The 27373-nt window shown below is 42.4% G+C and overlaps 1 protein-coding gene across 4 annotated transcripts in view; it reads left to right on the top strand.

Moving 5' to 3' along the window:
- The window catches only part of JARID2 (jumonji and AT-rich interaction domain containing 2), a 235876-nt gene that overhangs the window by 202838 nt on the left and 5665 nt on the right, over positions 1 to 27373 (top strand). For all 4 annotated transcript variants that reach the window (XM_009273717.2, XM_019470610.1, XM_019470612.1 and 1 more), the window contains 9 exons: positions 1634 to 2651; positions 6951 to 7450; positions 12728 to 12820; positions 13259 to 13377; positions 13542 to 13612; positions 14459 to 14573; positions 18510 to 18615; positions 19475 to 19657; positions 26160 to 26290. In XM_009273717.2, the coding sequence (XP_009271992.1) occupies positions 1634 to 2651; positions 6951 to 7450; positions 12728 to 12820; positions 13259 to 13377; positions 13542 to 13612; positions 14459 to 14573; positions 18510 to 18615; positions 19475 to 19657; positions 26160 to 26290 (2336 nt within the window). The remainder of the gene's footprint in view (positions 1 to 1633; positions 2652 to 6950; positions 7451 to 12727; positions 12821 to 13258; positions 13378 to 13541; positions 13613 to 14458; positions 14574 to 18509; positions 18616 to 19474; positions 19658 to 26159; positions 26291 to 27373) is intronic.

Here is a 27373-nt window from a genome sequence, read left to right as displayed (position 1 = left end):
TCTTATAAGCCCTCTTTAAGTATTGAAAGGCTGAAATAAGGTCTCATGGGAGCCTTCTCTTCTCCAGGCTGAACAACCCCAACTCTCTCAGCCTGTCTTCAAAGGAGAGGTGCTCCAGCCCTCTGACCATCTTCGTGGCACTCCTCTGGACTTGCTCCAAGAGGTCCATGTCCTTCTTATGTTGGGGGCCCCAGAGCTGAATGCAGTACTCCAAGTGGGGTCTCACAAGAGCGGAGTAGAATGGGAGATTCACCTCCCTCAACCTGCTGGTCACACTTCTTTTGATACAGCCCAGGATACAGCTGGCTTTCTGGGCTGCAAGCGTACGTTGCCGGGTCACACTGAGCTTCTCATCAACCAACACCCCCAAGTCCTTCTTCTCAGGGCTGCTCTCAATCCATTCTCTGCCCAGCCTGTATTTGGGCTTGGGATTGCCCCGACCCATGTGCAGGACCTTGCACTTGGCCTTGTTGAACTTCACAAGGTTCACACGGGCCCAGCTCTCAAACCTGTCAAGGTCCTTCTGGATGGCATCCCTCCCTCCAGCGGTGTCTACCGCACCACACAGCTTGGTGTTGTCAGCAAACTTGCTGAGGGTGCACTCAATCCCATTGTCCATGTCACCAGCAAAGATGTTAAACAGTGCCAGTCCCAATACCGACCCCTGAGGAACACAACTCGTCACTGGTCTCCACTTGGACATCGAGCCGTTGACCACAAGTCTTTGAGGCAACTCTTTGAGTGCGACCATCCAGCCAATTCCTTATCCACACAGAGTGTTCCATCCATCAAATCCATGTCTCTCCAATTTAGAGACAAGGATGTCATGCGAGACAGTATCAAATGCTTTGCACAAGTCCAAGCAGATGACGTCAGTTGCTCTTCCCTTATCCACCTTTGAACTACTGTATAAATTTTTTATTTCAAATAATGACTTCAGCAACAAGATGCCTCCCAAGATTTAATATGTATGACAGACTGGATTCTTCATGGCTGTCCTGATCTGTTGGGTGCATAATGTGTTCAGTATCTCTTTTTATATTTATGTATGTATGTATAGACAGGAGGTTGGTTTGAATCTCAGTGCGTGTTTTTTGCAAAATGTGCCCATTCCAGTTGGAGTAGATAGTATATGCTGGCTAGTTTGCCTGCTAAGAAGTAGTAAGCTGTGCGTGCACTTGAGGGAAGTTGGGTGGGAGAGAGATAGTGTCTGAGGGCCAGAAGAGGAGATAATGAAAGTATTAGTTTGTAAATCAGACTACCTGCATTTTGTGATACCATAACAGGCTTTCTGGCAGACAAGGAAGAGGGTAGTGCAAGCAAGGGACCTCACCCTTCTTAATGCCAGAGGCTTCGTACCTTCCAAAAGCAAGACTGGCTTTCTGGGGACTTTTTCATTTGTTTTTTAAAAAGTTATTTCTGTTTTATTTGTTTATTATAAATGCCCAGTCCCTCCTCTTGCCTGGGTGAAAACTGTTGTATGAAGATTGTACGAAAGGGCCAGGAGTCAGGACTGCAGAATATGGTTGTCCAGCAACTGGGACACCATGGCTGAGTAGTAACATTATTAATTTACTTTTCTGTTTTCTGTTTCCTTCCTTCTGCTCCCCCTGCAACGCTCCTGGCACTGCAGGTTTCTAAAGTCAACGGGATCACTCGAATGTCATCTCCGAGTGCAAATGCAGCCAGTGCCAAAAAGATGAGAGAAGTCAGACCTTCACCGTCCAAAACTGTGAAGTACACTGCAACAGTGACAAAGGGAACTGTCACATACACCAAAGCCAAGAAAGAACTGGTCAAGGAAACCAAACTAAATCACCACAAACCCAGTTCACCTGTCAACCACACAATCTCAGGGAAAATAGAAAGTAGCAATGCAAAAACCCGCAAACAGGTGCTATCCCTTGGAGCATCCAAGTCTAACAATACCGCTGTTAATGGTGTAAAAGTCAATGGCAAGTTGAACCAAAAGACATGCACTAAGGAGGTGGGGAGACAGTTAAGGGAGGGGCTGCGCAATTCCAAGAGGAGGCTGGAAGAGACGAATCACATAGACAAAATACACTCGCCCACCAAGAGAATGAAAGGGGCCGTCAACTTGGCAGAAGCTGCCAGCAAAAAGGCAGCCGTAGAAAAGCCTTTGCTGAATGGACACCTTAAAAAGGAAGTGCCAGAGAAGAGTTTGGAAAGAAATAGGCCAAAAAGAGCCACTGCTGGAAAGAGTACGCCAGGGAAACAAGCACATGGCAAAACTGAAAATGCCTCCTGTGAAAATCGTTCTACCTCTCAAGCGGAGTCCTTGCACAAGCCACAAGACTCAATGGGAAAGCACGAAAAGGGCAGTAGTAAGTCTGGGTGGGGGATGCTGGGGGAGATTCCCATCCTTAGGCCCTCCACCAAGGAATTTCATGACCCACTGATATACATTGAGTCAGTCCGAGCTCAGGTAGAGAAGTATGGGATGTGCAGGGTGATTCCTCCTCCAGACTGGAGACCTGAGTGCAAGCTAAATGATGAAATGCGGTTTGTGACACAGATTCAGCACATACACAAGCTAGGCAGGCGCTGGGGACCCAACGTGCAGCGGCTGGCCTGTATCAAGAAGCACCTCAAATCTCAGGGCATTACCATGGACGAACTCCCACTCATAGGTAAGGGCTGTGGTTTCATTGGCCTTTTGCCGCTGCTTGTTAGTGTCCGTATACAACTTTATGCTCCGTTTGCCTTTATGCTTATCCGAACCCCTGTTCAATTAACACTGCAGAGCTCTGGATCTCTCTCTTTATCCATCGGTCAGGCACGATGCAGGTAGGTTGTCGGAGAGCTTTCCAGGGAGACTTTATATTGCCACTTTTCTCCTGCCAGCTCTTTATTTCACCCAGGGAAAAAAATGCTATGTGGGGTCTCGATCTCCAGATTTCAGGATCTTCTCCTTTCCCTGCTCTTTATTTTTGTAGGTAGTGCAACTACGGATATTGATAGCCTCGGTTTAAATGTTGCCTCGGAATATTTTTCGGACCTTTCCAAAGATGTTTTCCAAACAGGTTGTAATGCTGCCAAGCTTTAATACAGATATTTTTTTTCCCTTCCTTTAAAAGCATTTAACCAAGGGGGAAAGAAAATATCTCAGAACTGACTTCTATTTGGGTACTCAGACACTTAAAATTACAAATTTGCAGTGACCTGCTGACATTTAACAACCATTAAGTGTCAAAAATAGGCAGTAAAATGTGGTTGATTGCAAAATGGAGGTTTCATTATTTCTCCCAGCAGGTGTCTGCCAGGGCTAATGCCTGAGTGAGAATCACTTATTTAACAGAATTCTTGGTTTATGGTCTGCTGTCAAATATGACACGTGACAAAAATGTGACAATAGTTTGTAAAAACATGACAACAGCAGCATACAAATGAACTATTGAATGAGCCACCTCCATCTCTACTGCCTTTGCAGCCATGACGTAGTAACAAACTTGTGTTTTTAATTTTTGTTAGCCCTTCCCTTTGTTTTTGAAGTGTTTTGAGTCAGAGCTCACAGGACCTGCATGTTGCAACTTGAGGCTAGAGTTTTGCCTTTGAGGATTATCTGATCAGAGGCAGCTATCAACGCTGGTTGGATTAAAGGACACGCTTCTGTTTAAACTGTTCACAACACTTTTTACCCCCCCGTTTTCAAACTTTATTTTGTATCACATATGGTAAGTGAGTGAAAATGCATAAAAGCATGCAAAGAGATTGCAGAGTTTATGGTGAACCGATGCAGGGCACAACAGAGAAATGACAGAATTTAAGGAGGAGGAACGAGGGTTAGTGCTCTGTTGCAATAGTGGTGCAAAAATGTTCAAGGAAATCTGAAAATTAAAATCACTCAAGCAGCAATAAGTGAACATTTTGTATGCCTAATGTATGCACTGGTTGTATGCTAATAGAGAAGAATAATGAATTAAATATACATTGGCAAGAGAGAGAAGAAAATGTGCAAGACAGCTCGTTTAACGCTCCTGGAACAATGTTAACTTTTTAATGAAATACCTTAACTCGGCATTAAGATGGCATTACTGTTAATTATTTGTATTATTTAAGCACCTAAGAGCCTAATTAATAGGCAAGGATTCTATTCTGCTGGGTGCCATATAACCAGAGCAAACAGTGGTCTCTTATAAAATTTGCATCCTATGTATCCTTTCTGCAGTTCATTTCCTACCTATCTTGTGTTTAAAATTAAAAACAAAATGGAGAAAAGACGCTGGAGATCATCAGTGTACAAGGATGAGAAATCTGTTGGTTCCAGCAGGAAAGATATAAAATAATGTGTGGTGATCAATGCACACTTATTTAAGTAGACATGTACATATCCCTCCTTTCAGGGCCAAATCACATTTCCATTGAAGGAAGTGGGAGTTTTGCCAACGACTTGTGTAGTGCCAGCATTTGGTATTAAATGCATACCTGAAGATTTAAGATTTTTTACTTTAAATGAGCTTGCTCACTAGGCAATTTAAAAATATCCCTAACAGTGAAATTAAGACAATTAACAACAACAAAAAAAGTCAAGACGCTATTTCTGCACAACATATGCCAGGTCTCCTATTTAAGCCATTTTGCTAAAGGTGCTTATAAATGGGGTTAAAACTCTTCCCCCCCACCTTCAGCCTTTCAAGGAAAGTTTAAGCAACATGCTTAGGTCAATCCTGGAAAACATCAGCCTGAGATATAAATGCTTCCAAAAGTTATGACTGAGTGAAATGGAATTATAATTGTGACCGTTTTGTAAACCTTAGCTGTAGCTGGCCCTGTGGAGGATCTGCCAGATATGTGAGGCTGTGGTTGAATGATGTGCTACTCGAGCTCTAATATTGCGGAGTGATTATGAGCGATCATTCCATGTTGCGGGAGAAAATCGTGTTTCTCAAATAGCTCATAAACAGTGTTGAAACTAGGACCTTAAGCTGGGTGTGCACTATTTGTCCTACTGGAGAACACATACAACGTTAAACCTGGACCACACTTCTTTCAAAGTTAGGAGTATGTTACTCAACTTTATGTAGGTAACTGAATCTATTGGGGTGGAAAGCTATCTTTGAATTATGCCTTCAGCTTATTTGTGAACTGTGAATATATAGACCAAAAAAATAACAGCCTGTAATAGAGGCCAGCCTGAATTATTTTATGTGGGGAAGATTAAAGAGGAAAGAAGGAAAAAAACCAAGCTTGAAAAAAAAAAAAAAAAAAACCCCCAGCCTGTAATAGAGGCCAGCCTGAAAGTTATTTTATGGGGAAGATTAAAGAGGAAAGAAGGAAAGAAAGAAAACCCTTCAAACTTGTTTGGTTTTTTTTTTCCCAACATTGTTTACCTTTTCTCAGCTTCAAGACTTAACCATTTTGACAAACACCCACCCCCCCAAATATTACTAAATTGGATAAATTTGCTGCCCCATGGCCCTGCCTCCACCCTTGTCATATGCTCCTCAAAGCCTTACCCTTGGTTTTGGCTGCAGCCAAAATCCTTTCCCCTCTTTTCACACCTTTGCCCAGCACTGTGCGGGCAGGATGAGCAAGCAGCCTCTGGTGCTGCTCTGCCTCGGATGCAACCGTTGTCATCCCAAAATGTTGCACGCAGGTTTACACTGCTGCGCCTCCCTCCTCACTGGATTGGCACAAGTGGTGGAAGAGGGGAAAGCAGAGGGAAGAAGGAAAATTGGTATCAGTTATGAAGCATCTGAGATGCAGCACAAGGTAGTTTGAAGAAAGTAATACTGCTTGCGCTAGCAAGCAAGATGATACAACTGGCCCTTAAGATGCTGTAGCTATGCATCCGACAGTAAATATTTACCATAACACTGCTTCTTGCACTTCTCTGTTGTATAATAGCATTTCTAAGTCTTCTGAAACAGCTATGGTGTAATGATTTTTTACTTTTCTCAAAGAAAAAGGGGAAGGCAAGACAATGTGGTGGCAGCGATGTTGATGTGAGTTTTGTATTAATTCTCTTTTTTCCTTTAGCAGTGCCCTGTTGAATTGTAGGTGGTCTTTGGTCTGTTTCTTCACTCTTTCTACTGATGATTTATTTCTGTGCTTTGAGAGTATTTATGATGTTTCTTTTGTTGTTTCTCGTCCATTTGGCTGCTTTTTATGCTGCAGTTTGTATAATCGTCCATTTTTATTTTTTGACTGGAGTGTGAAATGTGCTAGTCATCTTGGAACGTACAAAAACGTAAGGGAGTATAAAATATGAATGGCCTCAAACTGGAAGAATAATGTGTCTGAAACTTTTTTATGCAGTTGCAGGCACCAACCCCAAACAACCCCCCTGCCTCCCTTGGTTTTTTTCAGAATTTTTCTACCTGTAGTGAAATTAATGATGTTACTGTGCTCCTTTTAAATACTAACTGTATTTGAAGTGTTGTGCAGACATTAGATAATCGATGTTTCACCTGCAGAAAGGATAGGTACTTGTCTTTTTGATTGCCAGTACCCATCTTGACACTTGTTTTGCTTCTTCCTGGTATAAATCAGACGTGGGACTGGTGGCAGGCGAGGGGAGGGCGGGATTGTGCGGGCTTCTTAAAGAACTGGGCAACTCTCGTCTCCCTGACCACTGGGTAATGACCAGGGGAAAGATGCATGTCAGGAGATAGCTGGGGGTGCTCTGAGAAGGGAAGGGAATGAAAGTCAAGGAGGAGAGCAAATTTAACCATAGGGAAGGCTATTGCAAATAGCAAAATATAATCTGCTGAATGAATTAAGCTAGCAAAACAGTGGCAAGTCTGTCTTTAGCAGGAGGCGTACGAGATAGGGACAATCCTGCTCCAGTGCCCAGAGCTGTACGGGTGGCACATCCCGTACGTGCCCAGCCTGGTAGCACGCTTGACACGAGCCGCCCACAGCTTTCCTAACCTGCTCCTGTGTTTCCCTTTCCCCCTCCTCTGCTGCCTGGCACGCACGAACCCCAGGAGGCTGCGAGCTCGACCTGGCCTGCTTCGTCCAGCTGATCAATGAGATGGGGGGGATGCAGCAAGTGACTGACCTCAAGAAATGGAACAAGCTGGCAGACATGCTGCGCATCCCCAAAACTGCACAGGACAGGCTGGCCAAGCTGCAAGAAGCCTACTGCCAGTACTTGCTCTCCTATGACTCCCTCTCCCCCGAGGAGCACAAGAAACTGGAGAAGGAGGTCTTGCTGGAAAAGGAAATCTTGGAGAAGAGGAAAGGACCTTTGGAGGGACATTCGGAGAATGCCTACAAGTTCCATTCCTTGCCCCGGTTTGAGCCCAAAAATGGACTCATCAACGGCGTGGTTCACAAAAATGGCTTCCGCAACAAGTTAAAAGAAGTCGACGTCCCACTGAAGACGGGCAGGCGGCGGCTCTTCGCTCAGGAAAAGGAGACCACGAAGGAGGACGAGGAGGAGGAGGAGGGAGTTCTTAGCGACTTACACAAGTGTATATACAAGGTAACAAGGCAGGCTCTGCCGATTTTGTTTTGCAGAACTGATGATGGTGTCGTCTGGGTGGCATCTGGGTGCAAACCCAGCAGGCTGCAGGGAGCCAGTGGGCGGCAGTGCCACCCCCAAGGCAGCAGCGCAGCCAGCAGCTATCACAGCCAGGTGGTCTGGTGGCTTTATCCTGATCTGCCTGGCTCTTGCGGGATGTCTGGAAAAGCTGGAAGGTATTACTGTCATAACGAGATGCACTGGGCTCTGCCCCACTTCATCTCCTTGTGAGAGGTTCCGTGAATAGCTCTGCCCAATTATCCTTGCAGACACAGTTTTTATTTTCATTTTCTAGTGACATTTAAAGTAATGTTCTGCTTTCTCATTCCTGCTTCTTGCAAGTCTCTTGTTGAGCGAAGTAATGCTCCGCATCAAAACTAACATCACTAGAAATACTACTACATTTAGAAAGGGCAAATTGAAATGCAAACAATATTTTCATCCATGATGCCAGATTTTGCTCAGCACTAACAGTCACATGGACGCTTAGTTCTCCACATATCAAGTACATCCATTTACGAAGGAATGCTGACTCTTTCACTGTATTTTATTTGTCAGTCTCCTACTCTGGAGCCGGACTTGGCACTGCAACTCGCAGTGCAATTTTGAGTTGCATTGAATTGTGTAGCTGTGCTCTGAGAGAAATCTAGCGTTGAGTGTCTGTGCCCAGTAAAGGAATACGCTGTTCTTCCCCTTCCAATCTTGCTTCCATCACCAGGAAATGAAGCCAGATAGCCCGAAGTGGCTTATTGTTAAGCTATTTAGGGACTGCATGAGCTCATGACTTGAGCTTTAAAAGCTTGCTTCAGCTTTCTTTTGCAGCCTGTTATGATTTGTCAGCCCAAAAATTCTTTTACTCGGGGACTCCGGCCTCAATCCCGCTTTTGAAAAGCAATCTCTTTGCCATGCTGCTGTTGGAGAGAAGCTTATCTAATGACAGCAGCATTTGTGAATAGTGAAGCTGCATTTCTGTGCTTAATATCCTGTGCTTAATGAAGTTGAATGAAAAATTTGATACAACTTACCCTGACTGCTGCATGAACAGCCTCAAACTTAGTGGGGAAATGCCTCCATCTTCTTTTCCAATGCAAGTCCCAAGTTGAAGTTTAGAAGATACAAAGTAACTCAAAAAGCAAGATTGGGATTTGTGTAAATATCCTAATCAGACTTAGAAAATAAAAAAAGGCAAGCAAGCAAAAGCACAGCTAGTATAACCAGCCTGAGTCTGCTGAGCCCCAGCCTTTACCCCAAAAGGCTGAGAGCCCCCAAATTGCTGCTGCTGCCCAAAAAGCGCTGGCAGTACCCTGTATGAGTCCAACAATACCTGGTAGAAATACTTTTGTTCTGAGCATAGAAGCTGTTAGAGACAAGCATCGCTGAGCCTGCGGGCCAGTGCTCTCCCCACCCACCAAAGCAGCTGCAGCACATGGAGCCGCTCAGGCAATGCCTTGGGTTGTCCGCTGTGGTGCCGGCAGCTTCCCGGACACTGGGGCTTGCCCATTTGAATCCCATCCCACACTCATCTGCGGCGCAGAGACTGGGGACTGCTGTCACAGGTGATGGACTGGGGAGAAATCAGGGGGAAGCAAATCTGTGGTGGGTTTCTGGAGAGATCCCTGCTGTGGAGCACCCTGTGGGACGCCTGGTCAGTCTGAGTGCAGAGAGAGGCATGTAGCTTCATTTTCAGAGCACCTGGGGGAAAGCCCTGCAGAAGAACTGATGCATGAGAACTGGTTATGTCACTTAAAGCAAGCCTCAAGGCGTAGAAATAAGAATTTATGCAACAATCTTGATGCACCAGAGTAACCCACAGGACTTGTAAAATGACTATAGTTCATCACTAGGCTTTTTAATAAGACTGAGGTGAGGTGGTGCTGGCTTATGGATTTAAGCAGAGGGTACTTCATGGCATTTTATGAAACAAGCCTTTTAATCTTGCATTCTCTGTTTTTCTTGAATGATGGTATCCTTCTGTGCATGTATCTGTGGAGGGGGGAGTGTTCTTTACCTATTGACGTGTTTCTGAGAAAATCTGAAATTTGTTTAACAGAACATGTCCTCATATTACAGTTTCCGCAGATGATGGGATTGTAATGGTTCCTTTCTAAAGCACATTGCTAATTCTAATTAAAAATAAAAAACACACACAAAATAAAAAAAAAAAACCCACCCCTTTGATAAATGTCCAGGTCAATAGATTGTGGGCTGGAGGAGAACATCATAATCATATGGCTGTAGTCCAGTTTAGGCCATAAAGTTGATGCTTCAGACCATGAAGAGGCCATACATTTAGGATTTTGCACAGTAATTTCTGCAGTCAGCACGTGCTTGAGCTGGAAGATGTTTTTAGAAAGAGACATCCAGTCTTCCAGGAGCAGTTACCTCCATATCGCATGTCAAGGTTAGAGTAAGTCTCCTTTGTGTTTGGCTGACTTTGTGTTTGGAGTAAGTCTCCTTTGTGTTTGGCTGACTTCCTGCCAGGGCTCCCAAATTATTTTCAGCGTTGCTCCTTTCCAGGCTGCAAGGCCTGCTGTGCTTTTAAGTGTGTGCTGCAGGCTGCTGCATTTGCTTTCTTTACTCCTAAATGTGTGGCTTTTCTACCTGTCTAATACAATGTCATCGTTTGTAAGTATGTGAAGTAAACTGCTGTCATCAAAGAAGGATCTGCTGCAAGATTTTCACTCTTCTCGTCTTTCCCCAATTTTAGCTCTGAAAATATTTTAAAAATCTGTACTGGAGCTGACTGAAAACAGCATTTGTTTCCATACAGAACAAATTGAAGCCTTACTAGCAGACCCGTTAGAGGGCCACGCAGAAGAAATCACCAACGCCAAGTTTTGCCAGCCCTCACATGAAACTGTCCCAGAAATCCCATGCTGAGCTCTCTTCAGCTGGGGACTCGGCATTTTCGGATTCTGCTTAACAGGAGTCCCTCCTTCCCGCCTGTGACTGTTGTGAAATCTCTGTGTCTTGCTCATTTTTATGGTTGCTTTAGCGTCTTTAACTTTTGTAGTGTTGCAGTGTCTTTCTCCGTGCCTTCCCTCCAGGCTTGGTGGTGGTGGTGATGCTCTGGGTTGGCTCTCACGGCCGCCACAGAGGCCGTGGAGAAGAATTGGGAGAGGAAATATTGTCTCTTAAACCTTCCTCTATCGTATTGTTGCAGCAACAGAGACTCTGCTCAGTAGCTTGAAGCTCCCAGTTGTTGAACTGTGTTGAGACATTTGTGAGGGCGGTGAAAAGGGTATTTTACTCTTCAGCAATTAATTTTGTGTTCAAGTTAAAATGCTGCATTACAGCACTTTCAGTTATTTTCTGAGTTGGCATTAGAAAATTTTACGAGATCCCTCAGATTAGAAAAAAAACCAGAAACAAAACAACAAAAACAGATAACAAAACCCCCTCAACCATTTAATTTCTGTTACAACTTTTAGGAGACTAAAAAAATATCAAATTCTTGATAGAGGAAGAAATGGGTATGTGCAATTTTAAAGGGCTGAACTGTTCAGTTTTTCCACTTTCTTTTTTCTTGCTTGCTGCATATCTGAAAAATGGAAACACACAGTTAAACTTGGAAGATGAGTCCTTATTCTTGTTTTTCTGCATAAGATGCGAGGAAGAGGCAAGTAATTAAAATGAGGAAGCTTCTGCAGAGCATGTGTTGGTTTGCGAGCGGTGAAGTCTATGCTCAAGTGTGACAACTGTTGGTGCGGGCCCTGCATTTTACAAGAGGTTTTGTTGTAAAAGGCTGCTTCAATAAATGATTCATGAGGGCATTAAAAGATGAAGGAAATTGCTTATTGTATCGCAGAGCATCCAACTCTGCAGTTTATGGGAATCAGAGGGCCCCAGGCCCTGGGCATTTCACGAACTTTTTTGTTACAGCTAATTATGCTGCATTCAATTAAAAAAGTGACAATGTTACAACCGTAGAAGCATGGCAAAGTGATAGACTTGGCCTCTGGGGGAAAAGCTGCTTGTATAGTTGTTTCTAGTTTACTCTTGGGCATAGTTCTTAAATAAATTAAACACAAGAAAAGACTGAGGTGGTTTGGCAGGTCTGTTTCATAATTGAAAAACTAGAAAGGTAGTAGTCCGAGTAATAAAATGTTCATTTACGTGGAGTTTTTAAGTCTGTGGTTGCTCAGATGGGCAAGCAGTGGACACGATGGGGGTTAGAGGAAGGAGCGGTAGATCTGGCGAGGGGGCAAAGATATTTTCAACTTCACGTTTGCAGAGCAATGCTAGTCTCTGCCTGCAGCGACGCTCGCAAACCAGTATGGCCACAGCAGCTAGTGTGGCGCCTGTCAGCTCTCGTGGCTCACAGCTTCCCAGGATGTTTCTTCTGCCCTGGAGCGGAGAAAGCGATAGGGGTGTCCCTGTCTGGGCATACCAGTATGTCTGGGCTGAAAGGAGCAAGCGGGCTCTCGTGCTTCTGCCTTCAAAGCCTTCAGAGGATGCTTCCCAGAGCATCTGGTATTATAGGTATGTGTGAAAGCAGGTATCCAGAAACTTAGGTATATAGCTCAAGCAGAAAACCAAGTCAGATCCTCTTCTCGTACAGCTCCTGCAGCAGTGCCGAGAAAGAGTGCACTCATTTGGCAATTTTACTGTGTTTTACTTTTCTCAGCCTTGTAATAACAGGTCCTGGTTCCTTGCATTTGAACTGCTTTTATTGAATTGAACATAACTAGTTATTGTAAGCAGGTGATTAGAGCAATCTTGGTAAACTCTACTTTTTGTGACCCCCTTCCATCACATACAATACTAGTTTGATGCTGATCATTTCTGTGAATTTCCTGTCTTTTTTACCTCTTTCTCTATGTAAAAAGCGTAGCTACATAGTCCTTTGATCACGTATTGGATTTGATCGTAAAATGCATGTAGGGTTGCCTTCTGGGTCCTTTTCCTGTCATAGAAACCTGGGCCATGTCCACCTTCTGTATTTATCAAACACAGAGCATCGTGCTGGAGAAAGCAGTGTACACGGCCTTCTGTGAACGTTCAGTTGGCCTTTTAGATGATTGGTTTGGTGATTTGATTTGATTAAATTTCTGTATCTTTTGAGTTATTGTCCCTCAGATAAGAAATGAGCTTTAGACCCCCACATGTTCTGGAGACATTGTCCTCTTTCCCCCTGTCATCATCTGGGATTGAGCATGTAGGGAAAAGAGTGAGGCCAGGGGGAATGGAGGCACGTTTTTTTATTTTCACTTTTAATTTTATTTTCTTTTTCCACAGGGTAGGTCTGTTTCTTTAACAACCTTCTACCGAACAGCAAGAAACATCATGAACATGTGCTTCACAAAGGAGCCTACAGTAGCTGAAGTAGAGGTGAGGCCAACACAAGGGGTGGTAAAAGTTTTTATTTCAGGGGATTGAGTATGGGGATTCAGTATAGTTGACGTTCAGGCATTACCATAAGCAGTTCAAGGCTGTCTAGCGTGGGAGAAAAATAAATGGTTAGATAGGCATGGTACTGATTCTTCCTTTTAAAATTTTTCGACGTTTTTAATAAAGGTGTTGATGAACTGAGGGAGAGAAAGAAGTCTTAATCTGTCATGTGCTGAAGCACAGGAGCCAAGAGGATCTAAACTCTGTCTTTCCGATTCATTGTTACTTTTAAGTATTTATATTCTTATTTTTAAGCAGTGTTTTATGTTGAATTACGTTGAGGTCATGAAAGCCCTGTAAATTTCTGGGGTTTATATTTTAATGAGAGATACCTTGTTCAGTCAATTAAAAATGCATTACCACTTTCTCTTACCACAGCAAGAATATTGGCGGATAGTGGAACAGAAAGATTGCCATGTAGCAGTGCATTGTGGAAAAGTAGATACCAACACCCATGGGAGCGGCTTTCCCGTGGGAAAATCTGAACCATTTTCAAGGTAAGAACACCAAATCCACCCACTTTGTCGACTCATGCCAGCTGCCCCATTGTGCTGAGTGGAGGTAGAGGCGCGAGGCCGGCAGGGCGGCTTGGCACTGGGGATGTTGGCACTGGGAACGTGCACTGACATGTGTCTGCCTCTGTGTGTCACCCCTTGAACAGGCATGGGTGGAACCTCACAGTCCTTCCTAATAATACAGGATCCATCCTGCGACATCTTGGTGCTGTGCCTGGTAAGCAAGTCTCTTTTCTATGTCTCCAGCAGGTGTAAGTGTCCTCTAAATGTGGTGGTGTAGTCACCAAAGTCTTCTCCCTCTTTCTGGCCCCTCTGTTCACCAGCTGACCAGGTAGACACACAGTTGTATGTAGCAGGTGGCATTTAAAGGAATGAAGACAGGTGCGCAGATAAAGAATTAATGAATAGTTGAGACCATATACCTGGGAGGAACCAGTTGTACTTGCAGTATCCCTTTCTGTTGTTGCCAGTACATCAGTGTTCTTGCTTTGTGTCAGGCTGATGAAGGACAGAGCCGAGCAACTTCCTTGCTTGCAAACCTAGTCTGTAGCGCTGGGCAAAGCAGCACACAAGTTTTCTAAATGAATTGTCACGAGTGCTCCAGCTGCATATGTGCCATTGCAATTTACTGGTAGAAACATTAGCTGAAAGCATAATTCAGTCTCCTGTGCAGGCACTGAGCCTGAACAAACCAACTGGAAAACAGGATACCTGTTTACAAGTACATGTACACTTGACAACATGAAGCAACCTCCTCTGATCAATGGCATTGAGCTTGAATTATGGTTATTTGTAAATTCTCTAAAGAATAAAAATTTTTTACAGCTATTAGAAAACAAATATGTTCAAGGGCACTGTAACTGGCTGGGTAGATATTTTGTTAGTGGAAAATGCTGAATTTGTTAAATTATTCTCTGTGAATTATTCACTCTGGTAGGAAGACTTAAAACTTAAGGGTCAGCTCGCGGGTAGCACAAGATTTTCAGCTGAAATGCCCTCTCAAACTGTCTTTTAATTAGAAACTGCAGTTACTCAAAACTCATTTTCAATCTTTTTCTTTTAGGAGTGACAATTCCTTGGCTAAATATTGGCATGGTCTTTTCTACCTCATGCTGGTCTCGAGACCAAAATCACCTTCCATACATTGACTACTTACACACTGGTGCTGATTGCATTTGGTAGGTATTCCTCTGTTTTGTTTTCCTCGCATTCACCACAGTGGCTGTCTGTAGGCTGGTGTTGACAGCAGCTTGTTTAGTACCTTTTGCATGAATGAATCTCACCTAGAAGGTCCAGAGTGTGTGATTACAGCTTTAATGGGAAAATGTAGTATAAACTTAAGTGATGAAACACCCTTTCCTGGAAGAAAAGTTTCACTTTATCTTCCATGCTCTATTCTGAGATATCTAGCAATAAACTGTTTCTGCTTGACATAGGGTTTAATCTACGGAAAGTTTTCATGACATGGAAGCCAAATGACAGCTAGTCCAGGTAGACTTGCCTTAGGCTGGCAGAGAGACACTTGTCAAGCTAGCTCCATATTGTCACTTGTGAAATGATTGAATCCATGCTCTGACTAAATAGGCACCGCTTTCTTATTTTACACAAAATATCTTGAACTCTGTATCTACCAGGTCCCTAGTATTTTCTCTCGTGAATTTTTTTCATTATAATATGATAATAATTTTTACAATGATTACACACATCATTCTAGTGTCTCAATGTGGACATCACCAGTTAGCTGCTAGCTACATTTCATATTTTGTAGACACTTCATGCAAATAGACTTAACACTCAGCTTATCAATGGTTTTGAACATGGTGAATCCTTCCTGAATTTGGTGCGTACATACTACTACAGGTGATGAGGAGTTAGATTGCAATGGAAGTACAACAGCTGATGGAGGGATTAGAGGAGGCAGGTGCTGCTGGCATGTCGTGTGCCTTTCTACCAGGTTCCTGCAATACTGGTGTTACTACCCAGGAGGATCACCAGTGAGAACAATGAATGATAAGCAATATAACTGTGTTTCTTGATCAGAGAAAATGCAATAAATGGAGAAGAAAAGTTGTTTAAATGGTGCCCCCCTGCAAAGGTGAGAAGCTGGTTCCCTTTCAGCAGTTCCCCTTTTGAACCCTGAGCTACGGAAGCCTTTGGCTCCTCATGTGGTGTGATGGGAGAAGGCCTGCAGGACCCCCTTTGTATCCAGGAGTCCGCGTGGTGGCAGTGGCAGTGTCAACTGCACTTCATTAACCTGCAAAGTGTGTACTTCAGCCCTTACCTTTAACTCCCGTATTTCTCAGCTGGTGCTGATGTCAGCGGTGCTGACCCAGCTGTCAGTGGGAAAGCACATGGCCCAGAAAAAAGGATTTGGAATCTTGGAGGAAGCCATTAAAGCAGGAGCTCCTCTCTCTAAATATTTTAAGTTGGAGAAATGTATGTGATCATACCAAGGGGTAAAGGTAAACACTGGATTGTGCTGCAGACCTGGGAGTTTCTGTCACTTTCTGTCATGGGCATTTCGTGGCTCTTCCCCCTCTTCTGTGAATCAGGAGTCTGTAATCTTTTATAATAATATACTATCAGAACAAATTGCTAAGCAAGCTACGTTGTCCTCAACCTTAGGTGAGTCTGTTTCTCTCTGTGACATTCATCTAGTCTTAAATGACAGTAAATTCCAAACAGAACGTGTTCAGGAATCCTGTAATTAAGTTCTGAGGCCACTCTTCATACTGTGCGTGTCAGAACATGTGCCTTTTGGGATTGAAAAGACTTGAATGCAGCCAGAGTTTTAGGAAAGGCTACTCCTTCTGTTTTTCCAAGCCAAGAAGAACGAAACCAAAGAAGCCATTTGCTTTTTCTTGATGGGCTTACTTATACATAGAAGTACATAGCTTCAGGTGTACTTGTAGTGATTGCCTTGATGAAACATGGGTGGTAAGCAGGAATAACTCGTAAGAAGGAAGAAGCGAAACTCCTTTGTCTGTAAAAGCTATTCTTTGGCAAGGCTGCCAGGCTGAAGTGTCAGGCTAATATGCATTATTAACTCATTACAACTTTTAATATTGCAATAAAGTACCCAACTTTACTGAGGAAAAGATTAATTTAATAACTCTATGTCTGGTGTAATATCTGGAGTAGCCCTGACAGCATTGCGTTCAGTGGCTGCTTCAGTGATAACAAAGCAGGCAACTGGGCACCAAAGCTCTTCTCTGTCTTGCCAAGTCCATGCAGCATCCAGAATTCTTCTCTTCCAAGGACAGATCCCTGTGGTGCTAAAATCAGTGGTGCTTCTTTACCTGTAGATTGCTCAGGTCACTGTCTAATCTCTTGGAGCACTCAATTTTCATGCAGGGCAGAGGTCAGTGTCCTAACCTTTTTATTCAGGAAGGATCCTCAGTGCCCATTAAAAGAAGAAAATCTTGTTCTGCCCAAGACACTCGGAAGACTCTGCTGGCTGCTCACTTCCCATTTTTATAGGTACATGAAGAATTGCGAGTGAGTGAAATTGCAGTATATGCCTCAGTCCTGCCAGTAGTCAGATAGTCACATGCACTTCTGTGGTGCCCATCCTCTTCACACATCCTTCCCATGCTTTTTCCTGGGCCCATCTTGTGAGGGACTGCATGCTTGAATCTTTCAGCTGTTCCAGCTATATTTTCTGATTCTAAAAGAAAAGAGTGGGCTCTGCCACGTTCTGGATTTGAATTTAAAATATTTTCACCAACATTTAAAATCTGTTATTATAGTGTAACTAGAGTAATACTCTACTCACACGCAGCTGTTCTGCAGCTGTCATTGTTAGCAGTGCAGGTACTGCAAAGTATTTGATACACAGCATGCATTTAAAATTGCTGTTGGGACTCGATCCTTGTCAAGATGAGGTGCTTCCACTTCACCTCTCTATAACCCTAGGATTTCTTAGCAAGGTCCTGATCTTTGTCAATATATATGTGAGGAGTCAGTCTATGTACACCTGGGCAACCAGCTCATTAGAGCCCCTATTGTGGCTACAGTTAGCTGTACGAGTAGATATTGTCATCTCTTCTGGTTCTCGGCTTGAAGATTAACAAAGACAAATCAAAGTCATCATCAGTACAGTGAACAGTAACGAGATGTTCAAATCAGAGGAAGTACAGCCTCCTACAGACTAATCAAGCAGGATATAACTACGTATGACGCATACGTAGTTAATAGTGCATATTATAAGCAAATATCCTGACAACGTCTGTAAGGCCAGCATAACGCTTTATGAAATTGGTGGAGAGACTGGATGGATGACAAGAAAACAGCACCTCTTCCCCAAAATCTTTCCAGATTCTTTCTCTTCTCTTGTTGCCAAGTCTGGAACAACATCTGTGTGTGTGTGTCTGGCATGAGCGCGGGTGGGCTCCAGATTGAGGTCTCATTGCTTAAAGCGAACTGAGATAAGTCATGATAAATCTGGAGATGCTTTTTATTTGCCTGAGCATAACAAATCCAAATAAAGTAACGTCACAGATAAAGCCCAGCATGACAGCAACTCAAGGCAGGTTTGGGAATCCCAGGATTTGCACTGTGTTTCCCACCAAGCCGCGCTGCTCGGTTCGTAGTTGTCAGGTACCAAGTACCAGATCTTGGGAACAGGTATCTCCTGGGTGGATATAAGCCATTACCCTTCTGGCAGGGTGCAAGCAAGAGTAGCGGCTAATTGTCACCATATCGCCTCCCTGCATCCAGCAAAATAGCAGTTCTCTGGATGTGTGAAGCTAAGACCTGAGACTCCTACGTTACTTCTTGTCACTTCCGTGTAGGGAGCACTGCTGGCAGTGAGCATAGAGAGGACAGCTGCTTCCTTGGCTTCTAAAGGAGAGGAGGATGTGCAACTCGGCATATACCCAGAGCTTTAAATCTCTCTTGCTGCTTTGGCTTGCTCTTAGGTCTTTCTTTTGTTGCAAGGGAGAGGAGGGATGTGGGATTTGTTTAGTAAGCAAGGCAAGAGGTCTTAGGCTGCTTTGTGTACACAGTTCGTTCTTTTAATCAATGTCCTGGTCTGAATTGCCTGTTACTGTGTAGCTGTGCACCATTATTTACTCCACAGTAAATCTTTCTCTTTTCCTCTGACAAAACAACAGGTATTGCATTCCTGCTGCGGAGGAGAACAAACTTGATGATGTGGTACATACCCTGCTGCAAGCCAATGGCACTCCAGGGCTGGAAATGCTTGAAAGTAATGTAATGGTAGGTTAACACTGGGAGAGGTATTCCCATTTGAGAACCCAAGGCTAATCAGAAGGCTGGTTGTTTGGGGATTTATTTTGGTTTTGTCTTACACTACAGTGATGCAGAGGTGGTTGTTAAAATCTGGCTACTTTCCACTTGCATTGTTTACCCACATGGCATTTTTCTAACAAGGCTCACATATTAAAATGTTGACATAAAAATAAATGTAACAGTGCAATAAATGTCCATTTTTAATATTGTCCATAACGTATTTAACCTCACAAAGGGAGTGTTTTGTAATCAGTTAATCTGCCATGATTGACATTTTATGATGCCATCATGGATATGAGAAGCCTAATACTTCAAAGGATTTCAAAGTATTTTTGGCTCCCTTGTTTATTTTGTGGATAACAATTTCCATTTAGTGCATTAAGTATAAATTTGGGAGCCCACAACAAAAACAACTCCCTCGGCTGTCCATGTTAACATCTCTAACAGAAGTGCAGTAGCAAGGTGGATTCAATGCCAAGGCTGAAAAGGTCTAGATGGAAAACCGAATGGCCTGCGTTACTTTCTGTAGTAGTAGATAGTATTGTTTTGAGGCTTTTGTGTTTGAGATTGTTTGGCAAGTGAAAGTTTAAACTGTTGGTTTCAAAAGAGCCACTTCTGTAATTTTCACTCCAAACACCTAAGCTTCAGCATGTGCAGAAGGGAAGAGGGAAAGCGAACAGAGCTGAGCTGTTAGCAGAGCACAGCTTTTCTCCGCAACAAGTAGCATGTGGCAGTACCCAGCAAGGAAGGGGATCTAACCATAGAAGAAAGTTCTGATTTTTTTTTTTATTTTTTTCTCTTTTGTTTTGCTTTTATGTCTTTCTAGATCTCCCCAGAAATCTTGTGTAAGGAGGGGATCAGGGTGCACCGTACTGTACAGCAGAGCGGGCAGTTTGTTGTCTGTTTTCCTGGATCCTTTGTGTCTACAGTGAGCTGTGGCCATAGTGTTTCTGAAACAGTGCACTTTGCTACCACCCAGTGGACAAGTATGGGGTTTAAAACAGCCAAGGTAAGTTGAGAAAAGGAGTTAAAGTGGATTCACGGCCCTGCCATCTAAACCGACAGCAAACCAGACATTCCAGTATTGTGAGACTAGTACAAGTACGTCTATTTTTGTGGACTATTAAATAAAAAAAGGAAAAAAGTTCTGCAAGGCATAGGATGATGCAGTGTTTTCAGAAAAGCAACAGAAGAATAACTGATAGCTAAAAACTTCTGTATATTTGAAAAATTCAGAAGATTGTTCTGCCTGCAGACCAGTTTGTGAGGAAGCTTTTCAAAAATCCCTTCAGAGCTAATGATAATATATTGTATTATGCTTACTAATTTTTTTTAAGTGATGTTTTCTAGAACCATTAGAATCTCAGGTGCAAATATCTGAATAACTGTGCTTGTTAGCTCCTATGATAGGCAGAGTCAATTAATACTCGCAGCTGTATTGCTTGTCTTTCTCTGCCCCTTCATTCAGGAAAAGCTGTTGATCAGGGCAATTTCAATTTTAATCGACTTGAAAATCCTTAGGTTCACTGACCAGCCCATATGATACTAAGCTGTAAATAAAACAAACTTCCCATTCCCTTTTCACACAACTGAGGAAGATTGTCTGCAGAAACAAACAGGTGAATTGCCTAGTCATCATGATTTTGGCTACAGTTCTCTGTTCTTGGGCAAAGAATATATGTCACTAATTGTGTTCCCAACCTCCTCAAATACACTATGGGTTACAGATGCTATTTTGGTAATGTTTTATAGCTAAGCCACTAGTAAATTACCATGTACAACTTCAGACCAAGTGGTTAGTAAGTAATTAAATGTAGTACGTCCACAGTTAGGTTTTGGTTCTTTAGGGTTAATGGAATTCTTCCAGCCTGGTTATACTAACTGTATATTAACTCAGTTTGAAATAAAAGGTTATTTTATTACAGATTTATTTTGGGGGAAGGTGAGAATTGTATATATATGTAGGTAAGGAGTAAGATTCCTGAGCTAACCTTTTCTGTCTGAAGGTACACAATTATATTAACTCCATATGCTGTATTTATTGCTCTACTGAACACTTGTTCAATATTGTGAAAATGCCACTCCTGTAAGAGACAGAAATCACTATGCAGCAATTAAAAAGCTCTTCTTGGTGCCTCAAATTCTGAAGAACAGTTTCTTTTGATTAATTTTTAAGAGCTTTGCACTGGGTAAATATAAGCTGACTGAAAATCCAACAGTTTCCAATCTGTGATAACCTACCTTGGAAAGTGAAGTCACAGCTCTCACAAACTTTACAAGAACCACAGATATGCGTTTATATCAAAATAACTCTGGAAACACCTACTGCAGTGTTATTTTCCTTCTTTTTTTCCCTTCCCCCTCTTCTTTCCTCAAACTATCCTATGTTCTTAACTCCCTTAAATTTTGGAAAGTCTTCCTTGGTTCCTTCACTTTGACAAGGCACTTTGCCATTTTCAAAGGCTGGCTGGGATTGTGCTTTTCAGAGGTTGTGAGAAGTTCTGTGTAAGGAGCAAGATTTCCCCTTTTGGACTGTTAATGAACTCTCTGACAAACAACTGTACCTTCCTGTCTGTCCGTTCTCAACAGCAATATTGACAGTTTTCAGCTGTTTGATACATTAATTTTGTTTTCATTCTGTGATACTGTGACCTGATTTTTTTATAGTGACTCTCTTTATATTACTAAACAATGTTGTTTCATTTCATGTATTGAATAACTGCTCAATCTCCTTTAATATATGGAAAAATGAAATTCTGCATCTGAAATTGTATTGATTTCAGTTTATAAGGAGTGGGGATAATTGTTGGAATAAAGGCGTTTGTTTGTATAAAGCCTGGTTTCACCTAAACCACACGTGGAACCAGGTTGCTGGCTTTTGGAAAACACCCTAAGAGCTCTTGAAATTTTAAACTAAGGATGAGGAGAAGGTTTACATGTGTGGTGGAAGAGTTTGTGTTTGGAATGGCAAAGGGGTAACTCCGTATCCTCAAATAAGGCATTGGGCAAAGTCAGTAAAACTCATTTAGGAAACAGGAGAACTGAATATTGGACTAAATGAATGCACTCTGGTCTAGAGGTTTGGAAATAAGAAGGGATGTCTGGTTTTAAAGGAGGGCTTTGCTGGTATAGGGCCAACCGGAAACTTGGTGGAAAGAAGAGACTCAGCCGGTACCGTAATACAAGAGGAAGAAGTACATAGGAAAGATGGAGTTAGTCATCCAGTTGGAGCAGTGTTGCTGCACACAGAAAAGAGCTTACAATCAAATAAGCCAGGTTTAACTGTCACCAGTGACAGAATCCCTGTGCACTGATTTTCCTGTCCTAAAGAGGAAAAGCATGGTATTAGCACTGTGCTCCTGACTGTCCAGCCAAGATGCTGGCAGGGGCTTTATATGTATCCCCCCCCCCAAGTTTTAATTTGGGTGAGGAACGTGCCTTTAAAATGCCGCACAGTTACCATTCCTTGGTTCTTATCACAGAGCTGTCTTAGGCTAAGCAGACTGGGTTGCTTTGAGACGAAACCAAATGGGAAGAGGCGCTCCAGAAGTGCACCTGATGTTCTCCAAACACTGGTGGTGGTGTGGCCACAGGACCAGGCTGGACTGCTCTGAAGTAAAGCCGTCGGCTTTACACGCACACGTCCTGTGGGTCCTCAGCATCAACTGTATCGCACTGCACATCTACTCCTGCTTCGCCATACTGGATGGTGTGTAGACGTAGCCTGTGTTACACTAAAAGAGATGAGAGAAGCTGCGAGGACAGGACATATGATGATAATGGGCAATGCTGGTCTCCTCCCCCTAGCTAGGATAGTGGTTGTGTTGGTGTGTGATGCCAGAACCGAAACGGCTTCAGGGAGCAGCTAGTCAGGAAATCCACACAAGAAGAAACTGTCGTCTCACTTCTCAGCAATAGGTGGAGCCTATCAAACAGCTGCGCTGTGATGGTGAGCAGAGATTAAGAAACTTGAAAGAGCGGTAAAACGCAAATATCCACTACTGTGGTGTTTCATTTCAAAAGACGGCCTCGCATAACACCAAGGAAGCTTGTTAAATTGAGAATGCAGAAAGAAGGGTTAAGTGTTTGCATGCAGCACAGAAATTGTTTAAAGATGCCATGTTAGAGGCTTACAACACATGCATGTTGTCTAGCAAAAAAAATATTTCAAAAGGCAAACCCCCATTAAACTTTGCATGGCTAAACACCAGGAGAAAGGAGTCTGTTTGAAATGAGACCAAAAAATCCTTTTTGTGTCCAGAAGATGAAAATGCAAATAAAACAACCACTCTAGCAAGATGCATGCAAATACACACAAATGCAGACCAAAAAGAGATTTCGAAGAACAACTTGCTAAAGGCCAAAAGAAAAAATAAATGTAGAAAACAATGAGACTGAGCTAATCAACATGGCCTTTGCAGCGAGGTCATGGCCCCCAGGCCTTGAAACTTTTGGAAGGACGTACGGCCAAAAAGATCCAGCTGACAGAATCTGTATTTCTGGGAGACTTTTGCCGAGGTCCCTCAGAAAAGGCTCTTAAAGAAATTAACCTGCCGTGGGTTGAGGGGGAAAGTTCACACACCAAAAACTGATTTAAAGAGAAGCAGAGGATGGGAGCAAATGGTCAGATTTTATCATGGAGGGAGGTCTCTTTCTGTGTTCCTCAGGAATTTGTACTAAGACCAGTACAGTTCAACATATCCGTAAATAACCTAGAAAGGGAAGTGAATAGCAAAACAAATCCTTTATACTGAGGATATTAATGGTAATGACAGCAAAACTTAAAGCTATGAGGTGTTACAGAAAGATTTCATGATACCGAGTGATCTGAGTGAGAAAATGGGTTGATAAATCTTAAATGTCTCGGGAGCAAAAATTAATCCTAATTTGACAGACACAGCGATGGACTCTGAACGAGCTCTTGCTACTGAGAAAAGAGGTCTTTGGATTCCTATGGAGCTGCGAGCCAAGTGCTCCGGAGAGGTTTAAAAAAATATCTTGAATGTTAGGAATTGCAAGGAGAGACTAGAGAACAAAGCAGAAACATTGCTATGGCACTGCGTAGGCTCTTGGTATGGCCATAGCTTGAATACTTGTGCAGTTCTGAGTCCCTAATTGCAAAAGGAATACAGAGGAACTAGAAAAAGTACAGCAGAGATTAATGATTAAAGGTATGAATTAGCCTCTGCATTAAATATAAGAGGACTACTCAGCCTGGAAAATTAATGACCGAGAGATGTATACGATAGTAAGATCGGCTCACAAGTGGCAGGGTGATGATGATTATAATATGAATGTTCACTGTCTCTCATAACATTGAAAAACGTGTCATTAAAAGAAATGATTAGGGAGTAGGTCAAAAGCAAACAAAAGTCTGTTTTAAAATACTTATCTGTGTATTTCAGTACTGTATTGAAGAGAAAAATGTACATGGATTCAGAAATTCAGATAAATGCACAGATCCAGTGAGTTGTGCTTAAACGCAGCACAGACCCGTCTCGGGCTCAGGAGGTCACTGAGCTGCCAGCCAGCAGGAGCGTACCTCGCTTTTTTCTCTAGCCACCCACTGTGGCCTTTTATCCTGGTTGCGTGTGTTGCCTGTGCGGGCTTTTGATCTGGCTTGGAGTGGCTGTTCTTATGCAGCCTTGGACAACGTGCAAAGCAAATCTAACGTGCAACAAAACTTCTCATCCCACTCCTAAAAGTGCAGCTGTTCTGAGCCCAGGCAGGCTCTAGCAGAACCTTCTGAAGAACGCTTTTCTTACCTGTGACCCTCTTTTGAATGCTATCTGGTCAGCAAAGGTTACTAATCCATTTTATATTTTTTTTTTTTATATATATATATATAAAAAAAAAGTTATCACTTCAATACATGCAATCGGTGCTATTAAAAATGATTAATTTTATGATATATTGGTTCTGATAAAAGAAATACCAAGAGCATGTAATTAGGGTTACAAAACAGGGTGAAAAAAATTAAGGTTAAAGATGAATCTTCATTTTTGTTTGTGCTGAGTTAGGTATTTGGTGGGCTTAACTCCTAACCAAAATGGCACCTTCACATTACACTCCAGTGCTAGCGTCATTTGAAAACTGTCTGACTCTATATAAAACAAAACAGACCTCTTCAGACACTGGGAAAACTCTAGACCTTTCTCGGCTGTGCAGTAAATGAAGGAATTTGCCTACATGGGAATTATCGAAAGGGTTTAAGCTACCAAAATCAGTCAGTTTGTATTGACAGGAATGAAGGACATAGCTTTAAAAGCTTACACAGAGAGGAACCGATAACAGGCAAAACTGAGCAGAACTGAAACCCCCTCTTTTGCCTGTTAGCTTTTTTCCCTGACATCTACCTGTTTTGCTAGTTGTTGTCTTTTTGATGTTTTAAAAGATACAAAATAACAGCAGTCCTGGGCTTCAAGCAGGTCAGAAGACTAGATCTTGCTGGATGGCTGAGAGTGCCAATAGTGTATTACTGAGCTTAAGTGATTGGGTTGCTCCTCTTGGCCTCCATAGGAAAAAATGAATTTTTAGAGAGAGAATTTTGAGGTGTTTGTTGATTCCTCCACTTCAGTGGACTGCAAGCTAATCTATGCCTGGGCATCCTTCTTTTTATTTTTCTCATTTTCTTGACATCTCTCCTGTCCTTGTCTTTTCCACTGACGAAGTTTAATTTTCTTTTTTGAAAAAGGGGTATACCCGAAATGTGGTGGAGTATTTGCATTTTGCTTCATTCTCTTTGTATATGCAGACTTTGCCTACCTTTTCTCTGCATTAAATTTCACAGTAAAACATACGAAGAAAAGATAGCATACAGATCGATTTCTTAGCATACGCGCCATCATGCATTGCAGGTACTTTTCTGCTCTCTACTGGTGACTTGGAACAAAACCAAACCTAGATATGATAGGGGAGTATTTGCATTTTGCTTCATTCTCTTTGTATATGCAGACTTTGCCTACCTTTTCTCTGCATTAAATTTCACAGTAAAACATACGAAGAAAAGATAGCATACAGATCGATTTCTTAGCATACGCGCCATCATGCATTGCAGGTACTTTTCTGCTCTCTACTGGTGACTTGGAACAAAACCAAACTTAGATATGATAGTCACTAGGGTATTCTCTGAGAAAGCAGTTGATTGTGACTGTCTGGTAGCATGCATTTGGTTTAGGTTTTAGAGGTTTTTTTTCTGTGGCATTGGTTCACCTGAAGCACGTGCAGAAAACCTTGTTTCATAGTCCTTTCAACAGGAAGACCCAATTCAGCGAAGCGCTTGGGCACCTGGCTTTCCCCTGAAAGGACTGATTTATAATCAGCGTTCATTTCATTGTGAAGTTACGTGCTGGATGTAAGTTAGGAACATAAATAATTTGTTTAATTTGGACTGGAGAAAGCTCTTACTTTTGGTTGTTTTAAAAGGCTACTTTTTGCTACATTGAATTCATTCTTCATAACTTTTTATTTTGAAATTTGCTTAAGAACTAATTTGGCAATTTCTGTCCCAGGAAATGAAGAGACGACGTATAGCCAAGCCATTTTCAATGGAAAAGTTGCTTTATCAGATTGCAACAGCAGAAGCAAAAAAGGAAAATGGACCGACTCTGAGTACGATATCATCACTTCTTGGAGAGCTCAGGTAACGAATTGGGGGCCTGTTGTACCTATTTTGTTTTCATTGACAGACTCCAGAGGTGGATGACGTAAGTAACCATTTCAGACGCATGTCTCACCTACTTAACCAAGCAAAAGCCCAGCAAACATACTTGAAGACAGCCACATGTGGAAGAAGCAGTTTCCTTGGCTGTATCTGATGTGAGGGTGCCCATGGTTAGGATGTCTTACTCTAAGTTTTCCCTACTTTGGGCACCATCAAAGAATTAAAACTACAGTTTGCCTTGGGTTTCTATTTTGTTGATCCTTGATGCTGAGAGTCAAGATTTCCTGATGCATTAGGTGAGCTATGTGGTGCCAAGTGGTTAAATACCTTTCTTTGCTTTTTCAACCTCTTGGCAGCAGTAGCCACTGTCAGTCCATGCCTGTAATGGGTTTTGCACCGGGAACCCTTCTCTTCAGCAGCAAGATTGTTATACTACGGTTGTAGAAGGTACTTTGTATACGGAAAGTTGTCTTGATTTAAACCACTGAATAAGCGAGCAGCTTATGCATGGGTGCTAACGCATCTTGCATTAGAACTTGAACGTTTTAAAGAAAAAAAACTTCACACTCCTTTTTCTCTCCGGTATTAAGGAAACATGTTTAGGGTTTCTCTTAAGACAGGTAATAAAAGAAAATATAATGTTGCCTGGCTTCCTGTGTAATGATCTTCTCTTTTGTTCCCTACCATGTAGTTGCTACCTATCTTTCAAGTTTGTGACAACTGGTACTCGAGATGTCAAGAAAGTTTTGATGAATGGAATCTACAAACTGTATTTAACTAACTAGCATGTTCATTTGGAAAATTTCCAGTGACATATTGAAGGGGAAAACAGCCCATGTGTTGTTTTAGTGTTCAGAAAGAAATACAAAGAGGTGTGCTGACTGCTTTACCTGCAGCTGGTTCCCCTGTGGGAATAATCACTTCCAAGTGCATTTTTTTTTTTTTTTCCTTGAAGAGGAAAAGTCTGCAAGTGCGAAAGGTGAAACAGAAATGTTGGTGCTTGCTGTTAGACCATCACATCGACCTCTATCAGAGTGGTTCTCAAACTTGTTCTTATGCTTA

The sequence above is a fragment of the Aptenodytes forsteri genome, unplaced genomic scaffold (genome assembly GCF_000699145.1).
Source record: "Aptenodytes forsteri isolate BGI_AS27 unplaced genomic scaffold, ASM69914v1 Scaffold63, whole genome shotgun sequence".
In the NCBI taxonomy this organism is placed as follows: Eukaryota; Metazoa; Chordata; class Aves; order Sphenisciformes; family Spheniscidae; genus Aptenodytes; species Aptenodytes forsteri.
This window is presented reverse-complemented; position numbering and strand designations above follow the sequence as displayed.